Consider the following 21,855-nt stretch of genomic DNA (forward strand, 5'->3'; position numbering starts at 1 on the left):
TCCAACATATAATAACGAAGGGCACTCAACTATGATTATAACAGACTTTTAAAAATAATAACCAGAGCCTGGAAACAACTCATGTGTCCCTCAGTAGAAAAACTGATACAGAGAGTGTGCTACACTTATACAACGGAATACTATTCATCCATTTAAAAAAAGGAGGACTCCACAAATTTTGCCTGTGAATTGATTGAAAAGGAAAATATCTTAAGTGAGGTAACCCATACATAAAATGACATACATTGTATGTACTTACTGATAATTGGTTATTTGCCCCAAAACTCATCATACCCACATCCTAATTCAGATCATACAAAACTTATAAAGAAGGAAGACCAAAGTGTCTATGTGTGGATATCCAATCCTACTTAGAAGGGGGAACCAAATACTCATGGGAGGTTGAAAGGGGGATAAGGACCTGGGAGGTAGAGAGGACAGTGAGAGAAAAATGGGGGGGGGGACTTTTATATGAAAAGAGCCAGAAAAGATATTAAGAGGGTCAGGAGAATGAATAAATATATGTAGCAGTGGGAGTGGGGATTGTTGGGGAGGGATCACTAGAAAGTCCCAGAGACAAGGGACGCAAGAGGTTCTAAGTATCCAATGGGGATGGCATTAGCCCAAATACACAATGAAGGGAAGAGAGAGCCTGGAGAGATTACCTTCAATAGAAATACATAGCCCCAGTTGAGGGATAGGGCCACCTACCCATCTAAAAATTTTAATGTAGAAATTTTTCTGGCTAAAGAAAATGCAGGGATGAGAAAAAAAGCAGAGAGTATTGAGAGACCATCTAGAAAATGCCCTGTGTTGGGACCCATGTCATCTATATTCACCAAACCCTGACATTATTGCTGATACCAAGATGTGCTTGTAAACAGGATTCTGTTACAGCTGTCCTCTGAGAGGCTTTGCCAGCATTTGACTAAGACAGTAGCAGAGGGCCAGTGGACCCAAATAGAAGACATAGGGAAATAACTGAAGGAGCTGAAAGGGATTGCAACCTTAGAGGACGAACTGCAGTATCATCTAACTGGATCTCTCAGAACTCCCAGGTACTAAGCCACCAACAATAAGTTATACATATGCTACTTCATTTTATTGCTACATAGGTAGTAGAGGACTGCCTTATCTGGCATCAGGGAGAGGACAGGTACTTAGTCCTGTGGAGGCTTGATGCCCCAGGGAAGATTGATGCTATATGGGTGAGATTGGAATGGCTGGGTGTGGGACTGAATGGCTAAAGTTGGAAATGTAAGAGGTAGAGTTCAGTAGAAGCACCGAACAGGTGACTGTCACTTTGCCTGGATGCACCACAATGCGGCTCTAGGCAAGCCCCAAATCCCACCTCCACAGGAGAGAGTGATATAGACTCTAGCCAAATCAGCCACTCCCTAAGTCCCTCCCCTGCACACAAACACACACACACACAAACACACACACACACACACACACACACACACACACACAAACGCACACGCACACGCACAGGTAGCATTAGAAAAACAACGATAGCCAATCTTAGAGGCAAACGTATGGGAATCTGATGGTTGGATCTCAGGCTGTTTAAAAGAGAACAGAACAAAGGAAAGAGGCACAAAAATAAAGACACACATTTAAACCTTCTTCCCAGTCCTGGCTCCTTTGTGATCCTGACTCCTTAGTCCTCCAGAGCGCTTTATACCAGAGCCTTATCGCAGGCTCTGCACCTTTCTAACAGGCAGGCAGGGGTTTATGGCCCTGGCCAGCAGGGTTATAATCTGAGCACCAGACTGAGTCTTGGCTTGCCAGAGTTTATAGGCCTGGCTGAAACCTACTGAGATTCGTTCCCACGCCTCCCAGCTTGAACTCCTGTGGGCTAGGCAGAGGGCACCACAGAAGCAGCCTTCCCTGGGACCTGCACTGTGAGGACCTACCTTCCCCAGGAAGAGCAGAGAGTCAGAATGCCCAGCCCCCCTCCAGACCTATTATGTACAACAGGTGGGTTGGTGAAGAGCCTCTTAAAGGCAAAGAAGAAGGGGTTGTGGAGGGGGGTTGTGGAGGGGAGACATTATATAAAATGTAAATAAATAAAATAATTAATAAAAAACAAACAAAAAACCAAAAAGGGGGGGGAATTATCTTACTGTATGTCTTCATGTAGAATACAAATAGATCTATATTTATCATTCTGCATCATACTCAAGACCATTGGGTCAAGGACACCAACATAAAACCAAAATAGTCCAACCCTGATAGAACAGAAAGTTAGAAATTGCCATCAACACAATGGCACTAGAAATAACCACAGTGAAGGCACTAAGATCAACAGTTATTTACATGAAACCTCACAAAACTGAAAAGTGTCTGTAAGATACCATCTTCCTACAAAAACTATCTATGGGAACAAACAAACAAAAAACAAAACAGGAGCCTACAGAATATGTAATAATTTACACAACTCCAGATCTGGTAAGGGCTAATATTCAGGACCTCTAACACAAGGAGAAAGAGCTGTCACTTACTCTGTTGCTTGCCTTTGGATCCCATGACATTAATTGGACCATCCTGTTGAACATCATTAGAATATGTGTTTAGTCATAGTACAAAATAATATCAAGGTGGGTTGATATCTGTAGTGCTTTGAATATGCTTGGCCTATGGGCAGTAGAACTATTAGGAGGTGTGGCCTGGTTGGAGGAAATGTTTTACTGTAGGGGTGGGAAATGATATATCCTATGTTAAACCTCTGTCCAGTGTAGAAAGATGGTCTTCTATTGCGTGTCTTTGGATCTAGATACACAACTCTTTGTTCCATTAGGAGCACTTCTTCCTGTATGATGCCATGCTTCTCACATGAAGATAATGAACTGAATCTCTGAAACTATAAACTATCTTGAGTTGAAGTTTTGTCCTTTGTAAATGTTGCCTTGGTCATGGTGTCTCTTCACAGCTATGAAACTCTAACTAATACAGAAGTTGGTACCAAAGAGTAGGGTATTGCTGTTATAGAACTGGCCAAATGTTTGCCTAGAAGAATGTAGATGTGGGGAATTTGGAAAGCAATAGAATCCTTTATGTAGGGCTTAATGGGCTGTATTAGTAAAACCATGAAAGACAGTGGTGCTGAGGGTGAATTGAACTGTGGGGGGCCTGGATCTAGATGTTTTAGAGAAGAATTTTTATGTGTTTCCTAGAAACTGTTCTCATTATATTTCAATAAATACGGCTTTTGGCCCCTATCTAGACTAAAATGAGATTGAGATTAATTGCATTTACAAAGGAAGTCTCAAATCAACCAAGCTGACACTCTGTCCTGTGGTCCACTCTTATGAGGAGCATTTTGATCAAGCATAACAAACTATGAAAGGAAAACCACAAAATGTATGGTTCAAGCACTAACATGGCACTGGGAAGTGAAATGGAGCTATATTCTCTGTTCAAAGGTATTCAGTGTAATTAAGGGAGTGGTGACATTGGGTCAAGATTTCACCCAGCTAAGCTTATAGTTTGTGTTTGCAAATGAGCAGGGATAGTTGCATTATGTTAACTATTTCTATTGCCTGGTTATTTGTTTTATTTAGAATTCTAACCTGAACTGAACTCCAATCTAAATATGGAGGGAACACCCATGTTCCAGATATTGAGGCTGGGAAATAGAGGCCTTTGCTTTGACTTTTGACAAGGCACGACAGACGATTTTGTTGGAGATATTGAGACCTAATGTCTGTAAAATGCTTAACTCCAAGCATGGTGGTATACACCTAAATCACTGGAGACAGGAAAAGAGAACAGATCTCTGAGTCCATGGTCAGTTTAAAAGAAGATTTGAGGAGAGCCAAGCCTAGGTAGTAAATAATAGAAGAAGAGGAACATGTTCCAGCCATTCAAAGCCCTGTACTGAAGGAGTCATGCATCAAAGCTGGGTCTTGGTACAACGAAGGAAGCCAGTGAGTGTTGATTGGTGTAGTATAGTTGCAAAAGAAGACTCTAGTGAATTGGAGATGGTAGTACCTTGAGATGATCACCGAGATAGTAGCCAGAGTGGAGTGGCATCAAACAGAAATAATCTAGTCTTCCTCAGCTGAATTATCTATCAAGAAAATGGAGTATTTTTACATAAAAATACTACTCAGTTGATAGAAAAATGGGAATTTTGAAATTTGTAGACAAATAGATGTAACTAGAAAAAAAAAGTCATCCTAAGTAAAGCAACCCAGATTCAGAAATACAAATATAGTATAAACTCACTTATAATAAGTGGATATTATCTGTAAAGTTAAGGAAAATATGCTTCATTTAGAGACCCAGAAAGGCTAAGGAACAAGGAAAACTTCAGTAGGGACAAATGGATTTCCTCAGGAAGAAGAAGTAGAATAAATTTTGTGGATGGATTGGGGGAAGTTAGGATGGGAAAAAGAAGGATCACATGAGGAGAGAGGAAGGGAAAGAAGGAGAGGCCTGGGAGAAATAAGGGAAATAGTTGAAATTACAGGCTATGTGGAAACATAATGCAGTGTAACCTTCCCAAAACCTATAAAGTGACCCTAGTGAGGACTCATAATGGAGAATATATAGCCTGAACAGACTATAATCTCATATCATTAAGGATCCACTGGTGGGACTGGGACACTAACCAAGGCTTAAAACTTTGACCCACTACCTGTCCTGCCTGCAAGATGGGCTAAGACAATGGTCCCTCAGTACTTATGGGAGTGACCAACAAATGACTGGTCTAAATTTAGGCCCAAATCATGTAGGGAGTCCATACCCAACAATGTGTGGATGGCCGAGTGAAAAGCTGCATGGCTGAGAGAAATGTGGTGGTACAAAACATGTCCCGCACAAAAAGCCTTCATGATTCCTAATAAAATTCTGGTATACTCATAGATTACTTCTTAGCCTAATCATCATCAGAGAAGCGTTGTCAAGCAACTAAAAGGAAACAGATGCAGAGACACATAGTCACCAATAGACAACAATAGAACAACTCAGAGAACACCAGGAGAATATGGTCCACAGAAACAACTAAGCAGCACTCATAGTGTTACAGAGATTGAAGCTTTAATCATGGACCCCAAGTGGTTCTGTACTAGATCCTCTGAATATACACTGTGCCTTCTTACTTTGGGGGATTTGTGGGAATACAAACAATGGAAGTGGGGTAACTCTGACTTCATTGCCTGCTCTTGGGACCCCTTTCTGCCTAATGGGTTGTCTTCTTCAGCTTTGGTATGGTAATTTCTACCAAGTCTTATTGCATTTTGTTATGGTGAGTTCAGCTGATATGCCTCAGATGCCTGCACTTTCCAGAAATATGGGAAAGATTGGAGCAAAGAGGACTGGAAGGAATGGAGGGATGTGTGGCTGACATGAGGATGTATCGTATGTAATGGAAACAAATAAAAAAGAATAAAACAAAAACAAATATATTATAATGAAACTATGCATGTAAGCAAAAAAAAAAAACTCTTAGTGTTTTAATCTTTTGACATCATGTAGTTGACATGATACATAAAAGTACCCAATGGAAATTTTAATATTTACAATAGTAGAATTGAACTTAGAATGAAGAAGGGAAAAGATAATTTCCTCAAAAGATTCATTCTAATAACAGTTGTAGTCATATAATCACACTCAATTGTCATTGCCACTGACCTGAACACTAAATATGTGTGAACTGATTCCTGAAGAAAAAATCATTTTTTAGTAGATAAGTCTTTGGAATATTAGCATAAAGCTATTGGTTCTTTCAAGATATTTAAGTCACTTGAAGAAAGAAAATTAAAGCAATATACCTGAATAGGATCTTAGATAACACATACATAAGAAATATATTTAAAATATTATAAATTCATATAGAGCAACTCAATTAATGAAAACCCTGGAAATATGTAAAATCAAAGTTATAATCAAAACTTTAATAAAAAATCATATAGAAACACATAAAAGGTTTTAAATAGATCAATAATACTTTTAGCATAAAGGGGTTTTGAATTTTGTCAAATGATTTCTCAGCATCTAGTGAGATGACCATGTGATTTTGTTCTTTGAGTTTGTTTATATGGTGGATTAAATTGATGGATTTTCTTATATTAAACCATCCCTGCATCCCAGGGATGAAACCTACTTGGTCATGGTGAATGATTGTTTTGATGTGTTTTTGGATTCGGTTTGCAAGGATTTTGTTGAGTACTTTTGCATCAATGTTCATAAGTGAGATTGGTCTGAAGTTCTCTTTCTTTGTAGGCTCTTTGTGTGGTTTAGGAATGAAAGCTATCGTAGTCTCAAAAAATGAGTTATATAGTATTCCATCTGATTCTATCTTGTGGAATAGTTTGGAGAGTATTGGTTTTATGTCCGCAATAAATGTCTGACAAAGTTCTGCACTGAACCTGTCTGGACCTGGGTTTTTTTTGGTTGGGAAGCTTTTGATTACTTCTTCTCTTTCTTCAGGTGTGATGGTATTATTTAGATGGTTTACCTGTTTCTGGTTTAACTTTAGGATCTTATATCTGTCTAGGAATTCATCCATTTCCTCCAGATTTTCCAACTTTGTGGAGTGTAGGCTTTTATAATAGGATCTCATGATTTCTTGAATTTCCTCAGTTTCAGGGGTTATGTCTCCACTTTCCTTTCTGATTTTGTTAATTTAGATACTCTCTTTTTGCCCTCTAGTTAGTCTGGCTAAGGGTTTATCAATCCTGTTAATTTTCTCAAAGAACCAAATCTTGGTTTTGTTGATTCTTTCAGTGGTTCTTATTGTTTCTATTTGGTTAATTTCTGCCCTAAGTTTGATTATTTCTTGCCATCTACTCCTCTTGGGTGTATCTGCTTACTCTTGTTCTAGAGCTTTCAGTTGTGCTGTCAGGTTGCTAGTGTATGCTCTCTTCAGTTTCCTAACGGAAGCACTCAGAGCTATGAGTTTTCCTCTCACTACTGCTTTCATTGCATCTCATCCCCTTCATGCTGAAAGTCTTAGAAAGAACAGGAATCCAAGGTCCATACCTAAACATAATATAAGCAATATACAGCAAACCAACAGCCAACATCAAATTTAACGGTGAGAAACTTAAAGCAATCCCACTAAACTCAGGGACTCGACAAAGCTGCCCACTCTCCTCCTACCTATTCAACATAGTACTAGAAATCCTGGCTGGAGTAATTAGACAGAAAAAGGAAATCAAAGGTATACAAATCGGAAAGGAAGAAGTAAAAACATAACTTTTTGCAGATGACATGGGAGTGTACTTATGTGACCCCACAAATTCCACCAGAGAATTCCTACAGCTGATAAACAAGTTCAGCAAAGTGGCTGGATATAAAATTAATTCAAACAAATTAGTAGCCTTCGTATATTCAAAGGACAAATTTGTGGAGAAAGAAATTAGGGAAAAGATACCCTTCACAAAAGTCACAAACACTATGAAATACCTTGGTGTGACTCTAACTATGAAAGTGAAGGACCTGTATGACAAGAACTTCAATCCTCTAAAGAAGAAAATCAAGGAAGATCTCAGAAAATGGAATGATCTCCCATGCTCATGGATTGGAAGGATCAACATTCTAAATATGGCCATCTTACCAAAAGCAATCTACAGATTCAATGCAATCTCCATCAAAATTCCAACCCAGTTCTTCATTGAGTTGGAAAGAGCAATGTGCAATTTCATCTGGAAAAACAAAAGACCTAGAATAGTGAAATCCATCCTCAACAACCAGAAAACATCTGCGGCAATCACTATTCCTGACCTCAAGCTATATTACAAGGCAATTGTGCTGAAAACTGAATGGTACTTGTACAGAAATAGGCACGTGGATCAATGGAATAGAAAAGAAGACCCAGAAATGAGCCCCCACGTATATGGTCACCTGATTTTTGACAAAGGAGCTGTAAACATTCAATGGAAAAAGGACAGCCTACTCAACAAATGGTGTTGGTCCAACTGACACTCAGCATGCAGAAGAATGAAAATAGACCCTTTCTTATCTCCTTGTAAAAAGCTCAAGTGTAAATGGATCAAAGATCTCCACATTAAACCAGATACACTTAAACTATTAGATGAGGAAGTAGGAAAAACCTTAGAACACATAGGCACAGGAGAAAATTTTCTGAACAAAACACCAATGGCTCGTGCTCTAAGTTCAAAGATTAACAAATGGGACTTAATGAGCTTGCAAAGTTTCTGTAAAGCTAAGGACACTGTCAAGAAAATAAAAGGGCAGCCAACAGAATAGGAAAAATTGGGAAAGGATTTTTACCAATTCTATATCTGCTCAATGATAACCTGGTCAAGGAAGAAATAAAGATATAAATCAAGGATATTTTAGAATTTAAGGAAAATGACAGCACTGCATACCCAAACCTACGGGATGCAAAGAAAGCAGTACTGAGAGGAAAACTCATAGCTCTGAGTTCTTCCAAAAAGAAACTGGAGACAGAATACACTAGCAGCTTAGCAGCAGCAGCACAGCTAAAAGCCATAGAACAACAAGAAGCAGATACACCCAAGAGGAGTAGATGGCAGGAAATAATCAACTCAGAGAAGAAATCAACCAAATAGAAGCAAAAAGAATGATACAAAGAATCAACAAAATCAAGAGTAGTTTTTTTTTTTTTTTGAGAAATTCAACAAAATCGATAATCTCATTGTCAGACTAACTAGAGGACAAAGAGAGAATATTCAAATTAACAAAATCAGAAATCAAAAAGGAGACATAACAATAGAAACTGAGAAAATTCAAGAAATCATCAGATCTTATTACAAAAACCTATACTTAACAAGACTAGAAAATCTGGAGGAAATGTATGAATTTCTAGGCAGATACAAGATATCAAAGTTAAATTAGGATCAGATGAAACATCTAAAATGTCACATAACACCAAAAAAAAGGACCAAATGGATTTATTGTAGAACTCTATAAGACTTTTATAGAAAACCTAATACCTATACTCTCCAAACTATAACACAAAATAGGAACAGAAAAAACACTATACAACTTATTCTTCAAATCAATTTTATGCTTATACCTAAACTACTCAAAGATACTACAAGAAAAGAGAAATTCAGACCACTTTCTCTCATTAACATTGATGCAGAAATACTCAATAAGGTTCTTGCAAACCCAATTCAAGAACACATCAAAACAATCATCCACCATGAACAAGTCGGCTTTATCCTTGGGATTCAGGGATGGTTAAATTACATAAATCCATCAATGTAATCCACCATATAAACAAACTCAAAGGAAAAAAAAAAAACATGATCCTCTCACTATATTCTGTGAAAGCATTTGACAAGATTCAACACTCCTTCATGTTAAAAGTTTTGGAAAGATCAGGAATCTAATGCCCATACCTTAAAATAGTAAAAGCAATATACAGCAAACCAGTAGCCATTATCAAAGTGAATGGAGAGAATCTTGTAACAATCCCATTAGAATCATGGACTAGAAAAGGCTGCCTTCTCTCCTTCTACCCATTCAATATAGTAATGGAAGTCCTGGCCAGATTAATTATACAACAAAAAGAAATCAAGGAAATTCACATTAGAAAGGATGAAGTAAAAATGTCACTAATTGCAAATGATATGATAGTGTACTTAAGTGACCCCCAAAGTTCCACTAGAGAACTTTTATAAGTTCTGAATAAACATATTCAGCAAAGTGGCTAGCTATAAAATTAACTCAAACATTTCATCACCTTTCTTTATGAAATGGATAAACAGGCTGAGAAAGAAATTATGGAATCGTCATTCTTCATCATAATCACAAAGACTATAAAATACCTTTGTGTGACCCTAACCAAGCACACGAAGGATCTGTATGACAAGTACTTCATGACTCTGAAGAAGGAAATTGAAGAAGATCTTAGAAGATGGAAAGATCTCTCTTGTTCATGAATTGGCAGAATCAACATTGTAAAAGTGACCATCTTGCCAAAAGTAATTTACAGATTCAATGCAATTCTCATCAAAATTGCTACTCAATTATTCATAGAGTTGAAAAAAGGAATTTGGAAATTCATCTGAAATAACAAAAAATCTAGAATATTGAAATCTATTCTCAACAACAAGAAAACTTTTGTGGGAATCACCATCCCTGACCTCAAGCTTTATTACAAAGAGATTGTGATAAAAACTGCATGGTATTGGTACAGAGATAGGCAGGTAGATCAATGGAACAGAATTGAGGACCCAGAAATGAACCCACACACCTAAAGTTACTTGATCTTTGTAAAAGTACCTAAAAACATTCAATGGGTAAAGGACAGTCTCTTCATCAAATGGTGTTGATACAACTGGCAGTCAGCATGCAGAAAGATGCAAATCCATTCTTTCCTATTTCCTTGCACAAAGCTGAAGACTAAGTAGGTCAAAGATCTCAGTACAAAACCAGGTACACTGAAACTATTAGAAGAGAAAGTAGAAAGAGCTTATAACACATAGGCACATGGGAATATTTCCTGAACAGAGCACAAATGGCTTATGCTCTATAATCAAGAATTGACAAATGGGACCTTATAAAATTGCAAAGCTTCTGTGAGGCTTAAGTCAATGTTAAGACAAAACAGCAGTCGAAAGATTGGGAAAGAATTTTTACCAATTCTATATCTGATAGAGGGCTAGTATCCAATATATACAAAGAACTCAGAAAACTAGACTATAGAAAATTAAATAATCCTATTAAAATGGGGTACAGAGATAAAAAGAATTCTCAGCTGAAGAACATCGAATGGCTTAGAATCACCTAAAGAAATGCTCAATATCCTCAATCATCATGGAAATGCAATTAAAAACATCCCTGAGATTCCACCTCACACCAGTTAGTATGGCTAAGATAAAAAAACTCAGGTGACAAAAATGCTGGTGAGAATGTGGAGAAAGAGGACCACTTCTCCACTCTTGGTTGAGTTGTGAGCTGGTACAATCAATCTGGAAATCAATTTGCTGGTTCCTCAGAAAACTGAATGTAGTACTAACTGAAAACCCAGCTATTTCACCCCAGGTCTATTTCCCAAAGCTGTTCCAACATGTAACAAGGACACATGCTCCACCACGTTTATAGCAGCCTTATTTATCATATCCAGAAGCTTGAAAGAACCCAAATGTCCATCAAAAGATGAATAGATGCAGAATGTATGTTACATTTACACAATGGAGTACTACTCAGGTATTAGAAACAATGACCTCATAAATTCATAGGCAAATGGATGGAACTAGAGAATATCATCCTGAGTGAGGTAACCCAGTCACAAAAGAATACACATGGTATCCACTCATTGATAAAAGGATAGTAGCCCCTAAAAGCTCAAAATACCCAATACCCAAGAAACAATTCACAGACATTATAAAGCTCAAAAAGAAGGAAGGCCAAATTGGGGAGGCCTCAGTCCTTCTTAGAAAAGAGAACAAAACTCTTGTGGGAGGAAATGCAAGGTCAAAGAGAGAAGCAGAGATTGAAGAAAAGATCACTCAGAAGCCCCCTCACCTGGAGATCTACCACATATGCAGTCAACAAATTCAAGCACTATAGCTGATCCACAAAAGTACTTACTGGGAGAAACTAGACAGAGATGCCACTTCAGGGACTATGCTAAAGTCATATAGATACAGCTGAGAATGCTTGCAGCTAAGGATCAGTCTGAACTCAGGGATCCTAATGAGGTTGCTAAATAAAGGACCAAAGGAGTTGAAAGGGGTTGCAACCTCATGGGAAGATAACATTATCAACCAACCAAACCCTCCAAAACTGCCATGGAGTAAAACACCAACCTCTGTGTCCACTTTGAGAGACCTATTGATCCAGTTTCGTATGTAGCTGAAGATAGCCTTGTCTGGCATCAATGTGAGAAAAAGCTTTTGTTCCAGAGAGGGAAAGTTTTACCAATGTAGATAAATGCCAAGGAAGTTGAGAGGGGGATCAGGGGAGAGTGCACTTTTGTGAAGTCAATTGGAGTGAGAGGGGAATGGGAGCAGGCAGGGTAAATGCATAACATCTCAAATGTAAAGACAAAGTACTAATGAGATAGATAGATAGATATATAGATAGAGAAAGAGAGAGAAAAACTTCCTTATGTTGTATTCATTATGTGAGAAATAAAGAAATACAATGACAAAATTATTGTTTTTATTCAAAAAGTATATGAATATATTTTGTTGTACCGTTCAATTACAACCCAAAATGTTTTCAATTTTCTTAAGGTACGTATAAATATTAATGTATACACATAATATTAAATAAATAAATATGTAGGTTATCACTAAAATGAGAATTGTTCTTGATTTCCAATTGTACTAATCTGATAGAATCTTGGTTGAAATTTTCCTATTATCCTTCTTCATTAAATTTACTAAAATAATGAAACCTTTAGCATGTTATTTTATTTTCATTGAAACAAAATGCTTCTCAGAAGAATCATCCTACTTTATTTTCACTAATGTGAAATTGTAACATTTTAAGTAACATTATAAAATGTGATGACCTGCATTTCTATTTTCTTGGTTCTGTTTAAATACTATTTTAACTCTTTTCTTCTATACCCGCAAATATTTAAAATGGTTTATTACTTTACTCTCTCATTAGATGGATATTTATCCATTGGGCTTTTTACTAGGGTCAAAATTTTCATATGTGGTAATGGATTATCTCAATATACTAACATTTTTATCTTGTTGTAGATTCACACAGGAACTGTCAAATGGGCAAAACAATGCATCATTACCTCCTTGTTCATCTTGAGTATTAAACCAACACAAAAGAGTCCAAATGTATTACCCAACATATGATTGTTGTACCTCAAGATCCAGCTATAACATAACTTGGTATACACCCAAAGGACACTTCCTTCTACCACAGAGAGAGTTGCTCAAATATATTCACTGTAACTCTATTTATTATAGCTAGAAATTTGAAGTAACCTAGACATCCCTCAATATATTAACTGATAAAGAAACCAAGAGTAGTTCCACAATATTATATTACTTATATATTAAAATATAAAAACATGAAATTTGTCAGTGAGTGACTGGAGCGAGCAAAATCATTTTTGCTGAGTGAGGTAATTTAGAACTAGGAAGACAGATATGATATGCAGTCACTCATATGTGGAGATTAGCTGTTAATTTAATGATAGTTAGCTAAAATGTATATAGCCATATAGGTTAGTTACAGAGAAAAGACTGGAGATACTCTCCCTAAGAAAAAGAAATAGAATAAATAATTAACAATGGCTAGGTGGGGTGTTAGATTAAATGGGAGTGGGGGAGAAGACAGACAACAAACATAATACTGGGAGAAACAGCTAAAATTAAGGCTGACTTGTGGACGGGATAAAAATCAAATGCAGTTGAAGTTTTCAAAACACACACACACACACACACACACACACACACACACACACACACACACTCACACACACATGTGCATGCACACACACAAAAAAGAAATATAAATGAAATCACAAAAGAATGGGCGGGGATAGAGCCACACTAAATCATTTAGTGATTTATTATCACTGAATGAAGCTTCCATTATGAGGATTTAGTTACCCATAGCTGAATTGTTGGCCAAATGGGTCCTACATGAACTCTCAAGCAACTCAGACTATTGCCAAAGTAACATTGTCCTTCACAAATTGGCAGCAAGACTTCAAGTTGAAGGCAACCTGAATGCATTTCAGTGAATATAGAATGTTGAAGTCAAGGTACTGAGGTTGAGAGAGTAAATGGGAGAGGGAGCACCTTCTTGGGAGCAAGTTGAGGGAGAGGAGAGAAAATAATGGGGGTGGATATAACATTTGAAATGTAAATACATAGAATATACAATAAAATTAAAAAAAGAAAGTTGAATTGGTGCCTAATAGAGACACAAAGACATCTACATGCTTGCATTTTTGATACACCTCCATTCTATGTTACCAGAGGAGAAACAAACACCAGTCAAACCACAAACTCTTGGATCTACAGTGTGTTATGCTTGCAAACTATGTTAGAAAAATGGTGACACAAACTTGGGAAAGTAACCAAAGAAAATCTGACTTGACTTAAAGCCTACTACATACCCAGCACTACTTAACAAAGATCTTGACAGTATATAGAACAGGGAACTAGGGAAAAATGAAATACTACTGTTTTAAGAATGAAAACAAGCAAGCAAGCAAATAAACCACCCTTAAGAGTAAAATGATGCCACCTGCAATCCCTTTATATTCATAGAATGGTGGCATAATTTTGTCAGTATCATAGATGTTTCCTCCTGCAGCTGATGGGAATAATTACAAAGATCCATAGGCAGACATTATGTAGAAATCACTGAATACTCAGCCATAGAGGTAAGTCTCCATCACATCCCTCTCAAGAAGGATCAGGGAAAAATGCAGAAGAGGAGGCAGAATGAATGCAAAACCAGAAAAGATGGAAGACACCAAGAAAATAATGCCCTCTAAGACAAAATGATCTGGATCAGTGTCCTATGAACTTACAGAAACTGAGGTAGAATTCATAAGTCTGCAACACTTGGGTTCCTAGAGCTGAAAGGAAAAATGGATAGATGTCCTCATGCCTAACCAAGAAGAAAGCTCTAATTGATAACACCTTGTAGATAAAATTATAGTTTTATTCACAGTATCCTTAACTAGAAACGAAATTACTCATAAGTGTAAGCTGAATGCATAACAACAAATGGCCAACAGAAATGAAATCAAAGGCTTATATGGGGTCCTTGTCTCTTTAAAACATATCATGGCTTCTCATTTTTTACAAAATAATTTATATGATTTTAATTTGTTTTTATTTTATATTATTTATATATTATCTATTCTTCCTAATGATTCTTTGTTTATATATTGTAGCTACCATTTCGTGTTTGCGTCTTGATGGGATTTCCAAGTCTGCAAATAAATGGGTCTTGTGTTCACAGAGCTTTCTTGTGCCTTTTCTAGGTTTTTTTCTTGTTTGATTGTTATCTTCTATCCAAACATGTTAGTCTTTATTTTACAATACTCTGTTTTATTTTATTATATTTCATAGAGGAGTGTTCACTTTCTAATGAGAAACAGAAGTGGATGGATTCAGATGAGACAGGAGGTGAGGAGGAACTTGAAGCAGAGGAATGTTTACAATAATCAGCATATATTATGAGAGGCAAACATATTTTCCCATAAAAGCTGAAATGTTTTGTCAAGAATAGTATAATCATAAAAATTATTATAAAATATGGCATCTTATATCTTAATAGATTTAAGAAAATGAGATATAAACAAGATATAAACCTCAATGGAAAGGTTATTCTTTAACAATATGAATACAAATGTTTACAGCCTACAGTGCTTTCCAAACTGAATCATACTTTATAGGACTTTATAGATGACAGAAGATCTCACCTCTAGATGTTCTCCTATTTAGCATCTCTAGCATCAGCTCCTCATTGTTAGTTTACCTTCACAAAATAATGATCCAAAGATTCTGATAATGTTTGCCATGGTAGTAATCGCTCATATAATAACCAACATCATTTTCCTTTAAAGGAAAATCTATGCCCACTCTAAGTTATGCTACACCTTTATACCCATCCTCTGAAATTTAATATATCTTAAAGCCCACAAACTGCCTTTGATACTGGTTTTCCAATCCACTTGCGTTGCATACATGTCACAATGTTGGGTGCATCCATTTGATGATTAGGTAGACATTTGAGTGTCATTTGTTCTTCTCCTGACATGTATGAGACTTCTTTCTCTTCTATGAGTATGGCATTTTCAAATTTGGTTAAATTGTCACAAGGTTTTGCAATTTAATTGTCCTTCATTCTCTGTCCTCAAACTGTTCACATTTTCTTTCTTTTCCTTATGTTTTTAAAGGTTTACTTTATGTACATGAGCACTCAATCTGCTTGTATACCTGCATATCAGAAGAGGGAATCAGAACTCATTGCAGATGGTTGTAAACCACCTTGTGCTTTCTGGGAATTGAACTCCGGACTTCTGGAAGAGTAGCTCTTGCTCTTACCTACTGAGCCTTCTTTCAAGCCCCCAAATTTTCATGACCTAATTCCTTATTTCATCATAATTTTGATAACTGAGACATAGTCTACCTAAGTGTTTCAATAACAAAAGAAGTGTCCTCTAATCAGAGATTCATGATACACCTAGGTCACACAAAGGATGCATTAGTTTAATTAAATTTTCAGTTTGTTTGCTTTTGGAAACAGAACTTTAGTATATAGCCTCATATAACCTCAAACTTAATATATCTTGATTCAGGGTCATAATTGCTAGAATCATAATATGGTGCCATATACGACGCACAAATATATTATGTTTAAAGCAGATTATCAGGCCAAATATGTCTCAATCAGTGAGAATGCTTGCTGCTAAGTCTGGAGTCCTGAGTCCAATCCCTCAGACCCATAAGATGCAAAGAGAGAGCCAAGTCTCACAGGTTCTCTGACACCTACATGTGCAGTACAGTATACACACCTCCACAAACACAAACATGTATATGTGTATACACACAGTATAAATAAATGAATGAAATGAGATAAATGCAAATATTACAATCAATAGCTTGCAAAGCAGTCCTTTTGCTTAGGTTATATTGAATCTTAAGGAAGAACCTAGGAATTTCATTTTAAATAACACAAATATTAATTTTTATTTTAAAATGTTCAAGAGAAAATAGTACTCACTATTACATGAGGGTATATCAGACCATCCATAAGAAGTGCACATTATAGAGCCTTTTGTATGTTTATATTTTGTTTCATATCCAACGTGACACTCATAGTCTAATTTGTCATTGAGTTTAAACCATGTGCTATTACTCTTAGTTGCAGCATTCTTCAGAACAGGCATATCACAAGACTCTAATGAAAAATAAAAGTGATAATTTTATTTCTAATATGTCAGTAATCAATATGAATAATTCTCATGAAAACAAAAGTTTTTATAGATTAGTATATGATAACAAATTAAATAATGTGTTGAAGGAACCTAAGGATACCATCAGTAATTTATTTTCTTGAAAGTAGTTAAAATGAAAAATATACTTCTATATAGCATTAATCACCTTTCTTAAACTTTTATAAAAATTTATTTTATAAATAATTTCTCAGCTCAATTCTTTATACATAAAGACATGTTCAAATGTATATTTTTAAGTAAGTATGATGGCATTTTTCGAATTAAGGTATCAAATTTTGTAGTTCAAATGACTCATAAAATATAAAAAAGTAGATTATGTAAATTTAAAACAGGTATTATATCAAAGGTTTTCTCTGTTACAGTAAGAAAGTCCAATAAAGTCATGAGAATAATTTTAATTGCCTTTTCTTTAATTAGATCCCGTAAAATAACAGTAGATGAAAAATATTAAATATTACAAAATTAGGGAATATCTTAAATCACCTTATTTAAAGAATGTTGAATACTTCTTGAGAAATAGCACTGGGTATTTTTTCTAATAAATAAGATTAGATGAACTAATTGTTAATACTAGAAAATATTCATTAACTGTATATCCTGAAACAAGGGAATGTTTACGAACACCTATATTGGCTGGTATCTGAATTTATTTCTTCCTTTATTTTTTTTTCTGTTATCATTTCTGTTACTCTTGAAATTTTTTTTTTTTAAACGACTTTATTTTACAAAACAAAGATAAATGTACAGATTTTAAACATTTTATGATTAAATTTATACATTTTTGTCAGTACTGTTTTTTCAGACATTGAAATAATTTTTACATGAAACCATGTGAATATATTTTTTAGTCAGTACTTGATTTTTTTCAAGGGCTTGACAGTATGCATTGAAAACCTAATAGTTACAATAAGGGTAAAGTACATGCAAAACAAAACGCAACATGGAAATAGTCAAAGTCTTCTTGTTTTGTAAATATATATATATATATATATATATATATATATATATATATATATATATATATATATATATATATATATTTGTTTTCTTTATTTCTTAGACTTCATACAGTCTATGAGTTGTTTCTGTGGGAGTGCAAGCCTCTGGGGTTAGCATCCCACTATCAGTGACTGCATATTATGTCTGTTCTTTTATGACTGGGTTATCTCACTCAGGATGATATTCTCTAGATGCAGCCATATTCTTAAGAATTTGGTTAAGTCATTGTTTCCGGTGGCTGAGTAGTATTCCATTGTGTAATTGTACCACAATTTTTGAATCCATTCATCTTCTGAAGGACATCTGGGTTCCTTCCAGCTTCTGGCTATTATAAATAGAGCCGTTATGAACATTGTGGTGCATATATCTTTGTTGTGTATTAAAGTGTCTCTGGGGTATATGCCCAGAAGTGGAATAGCTGGGTCTTCAGGTAGTACTATATACAATTTTCTAGGTATCGCCAGACAGACTTCCAGAGTGGTTGTATTAGCTTGCAACCCCACCAACAATGGAGAAGTGTTTCTCTTTCTCCGCAGCCTTGCCAGCATCTGCTGTCATCTGAGTTTTGGATCTTGGCCAATCTGACTGGTGTGAGGTGGAATCTCAGGGTTGTTTTGATTTGCATTTCCCTGATGGCTAAGGATGTGGAGCACTTCCTCAGATGTTTCTTGGCCATTCGGTGTTCCTCAACTGAAAACGTTTTGTTTAGCTCTGTACCCCATTTTTTAATAGGGTTATTTGATTCTCTGGTGTCTAGCTTTTTGAGTTCCTTTTACACCTTGGATATTAGGCCTCTATCTGATGTGGTGTTGGTAAAGATCTTTTCCCATTCTGTTGGTTGCCGTTTTGTTTTCTTGACGATGTCCTTAGTTTTACAGAAACTTTGCAATCCATTAAGTCCCATTTGTTAATCTTTGACCTTAGAGCTTGAGCCATTGGTATTTTGTTCAGAAAATTTTCTACTGTGCCTATGTGTTCTAAGGTTTTCCCTACTTTCTCATCTAAAGTTTCAGTGTATCTGGTTTAATGTGGAGATCTTTGATCCACTTACACTTGAGCATTGTACAAGGAGATAAGAACGGGTCTATTTTCATTCTTTTGCATGCTGAGTGCCAGTTGGACCAGCACCATTTGTTGAATAGGCTGTCCTTTTTACATTGAATGTTTACTGCTCCTTTGTCAAAGATCAGGTGACCATATACATGAGGGCTCATTTCTGGATCTTCTATTTTATTCCATTGATCCACATGCCTATTTCTGTACCAGTACCATGCAGTTTTCAGCACAATTGCCTTGTAATATAGCTTGAGGTCAGGGATAGTGATTCCAGCAAATTTTTTTTTTTTTGTTGTTGTTGTTGTTGAGGATGGATTACACTATTCTAGGTCCTTTGTTATTCCATATGAAATTGCACATTGATCTTTCCAACTCAGTTAAGAACTGGGTTGGAATTTTGATGGGGATTGCATTGAATCTGTAGATTGCTTTTGGTAGGATAGCCATTTTTAAGATGTTGATTTTACCAATCCATGAGCATGGGAGATCTTTCCATTTTCTGAGATCCTCCTCAATTTCTTTCTTTAGAGGTTTGAAGTTCTTGTCATACAGGTCCTTCACTTGCTTAGTTAGAGTCACACCAAGGTATTTCATAGTTTTTGTAAGGATTGAGAAGGGTACCTTTTCCCTAATTTCTTTCTCCACATGTTTGTCCTTTGAGTATAGGAAGGCTACTGATTTGAACCAACTAGAATTAATAGATATATACAGAACATACTATCCCAAAGTAAAAGAATACACCTTCTTATCACCACCCCATTGCTCCTTCTTGAAAATTGACCACATAATTGGACACAGAACGAGTCTCCATCGATATAAGAAGATTGAAATTCTCCCATGCATCCTCTCAGATCACCATGGGCTATGGCTGGTCTTTAAAAACAACAAAGACAACAAAAAGCCCACATACACATGGAAACTAAACAATGCTCTGTTAAAGGATAGCAGGGTCAAAAAAGAAATAAAGAAAGAAATTAAGGATCTTCTAGAATTCAACGAAAATGAAAACACAACATACCCAAATCTATGGGATGCAATGAAAGCAGTATTCAGAGGAAAACTCATTGCCCTAAGTGCTTCAAAAAAGAAACTGGACAGAGCTCACATCAGCAACCTGACAGCACAGCTAAAAGCCCTAGAACAAAAGGAAGCAGATATACCCAAAAAGAGTAGATGGCAATAAATAATCATAATTAGGGCAGAAATAGACCAAATAGAAACAAAAAGAACCATTGAAAAAATCAACAAAACCAAGAGTTGCTTCTTTGAGAAAATCAACAAGATTGATAAACCCCTAGCCAGACTAACTAGAGGGCAAAGAGAGAGTATCCAAATTAATAAAATCAGAAAGGAAAGAAGCGACATAACAACTGAAACTGAGGATATTCAAGAAATCATCAGATCCTACTACAAAATTTTATACTCCACAAAATTCGAAAATCTGGAAGAAATGGACAAATTCTTAGACAAATACAAGGTCCCTCAGTTAAACAAGGACCAAGTAAACCATCTAAATAACCCTATAACACCTAAAGAAATAGAAGAAGTCATCAAAAGCCTCCCAACCAAAAAAAGCCCAGGTCCAGACGGTTTCAATACAGAATTTTATCAGACTTTTATTGAGGATATAACACCAATACTCGCCAAACTATTCCAAAATATAGAATCAGAAGGAATATTACCCAACTCATTTTTTGAGGCTACAATAACCCTCGTACCTAAACCACACAAAGACCCTACAAGGAAAGAGAACTTCAGACAAATCTCACTTATGAACATTGATGCAAAAATACTCAACAAAATCCTTGCAAACCGAATCAAAGAACACATCCAAACGATCATTCATCATGACCAAGTAGGCTTCATCCCTGAGATGTAGGGATGGTTTAACATAAGGAAATCCATCACCGTAATCCACCATATAAACAAACTCAAAGACCAAAAACACATGGTCATCTCACTAGACGCTAAGAAAGCATTCGACAAAATCCAACACCCCTTCATGTTAAAAGTCCTGGAAAGAACAGGAATCCAAGGCCCATACTTAAACATAATAAAAGCAATATACAGCAAACCAACAGCCAACATCAAACTTAATGGCGAGAAACTTGAAGGGATCACACTAAAATCAGGGACTCCACAAGGCTGCCCACTCTCTCCCTACCTATTCAACATAATACTGGAAGTCCTGGCTGGAGCAATTAGACAGCAAAAGGAGATCAAGGGGATACAAATCGGTAAGGAAGAGATAAAAACATCACTCTTTGCCGATGACATGATAGTGTACTTGAGTGACCCCAAAAATTCCACCAGAGAACTCCTACAGCTGATAAACAAGTTCAGCAAAGTTGCTGGATACAAAATTAACTCAAACAAATCAGTAGCCTTCCTATTTCTTCCTTTCTAATATCAAAATATTTAGAAAGACCTCTTAAGAGGGAAATGTTCTGACATCGACCTTAACTAATAGTGTCAAATACATATTATGAGACTATCACATATTTAAGGATTTTCAGCTCATTGAATACTCATTCACTAGATTCAAAACTATAGGATATTTTAAAGCATTGACAAGGCGAATGAACTGAGATTTTACAATGCGATTTTACAATAAGTCTAAATAGAAAAAAATGTGAATTTTTTTCTAAATATGAAAACCTGTCTACAAATGAAACAATATCAGTCATATACAAACAGAATAAAATTAAACTCCTATGCAACATCAGTATAATTGCAACAATATAATAAAATACTCACTAATGCATGAGGGTTGAGGCGACCATCCATTTTGAAGGCAAGTAATTGATCCTGATGTTTCTCCAGTACTTGTTACATACCCTTGTTTACATCTGTACCATGTTTTTCTATTTAGAACATATGTAAATTCAGATTCAGAA

General features: G+C 36.0%; 1 protein-coding gene across 1 annotated transcript in view; it reads right to left on the minus strand.

Moving 5' to 3' along the window:
- The window catches only part of LOC308421747 (complement factor H-related protein 4-like), a gene marked incomplete at both ends in the record, with an annotated part of 82,317 nt that overhangs the window by 32,703 nt on the left and 27,759 nt on the right, over positions 1 to 21,855 (minus strand). Inside the window, one exon of the mRNA XM_080918161.1 lies at positions 16,675 to 16,845. Coding sequence (XP_080774287.1) covers positions 16,675 to 16,845 — 171 coding nt within the window. The remainder of the gene's footprint in view (positions 1 to 16,674; positions 16,846 to 21,855) is intronic.

This window comes from Micromys minutus, assembly GCF_963924665.1.
Source record: "Micromys minutus genome assembly, chromosome: 6".
Lineage (NCBI taxonomy): Eukaryota > Metazoa > Chordata > Mammalia > Rodentia > Muridae > Micromys > Micromys minutus.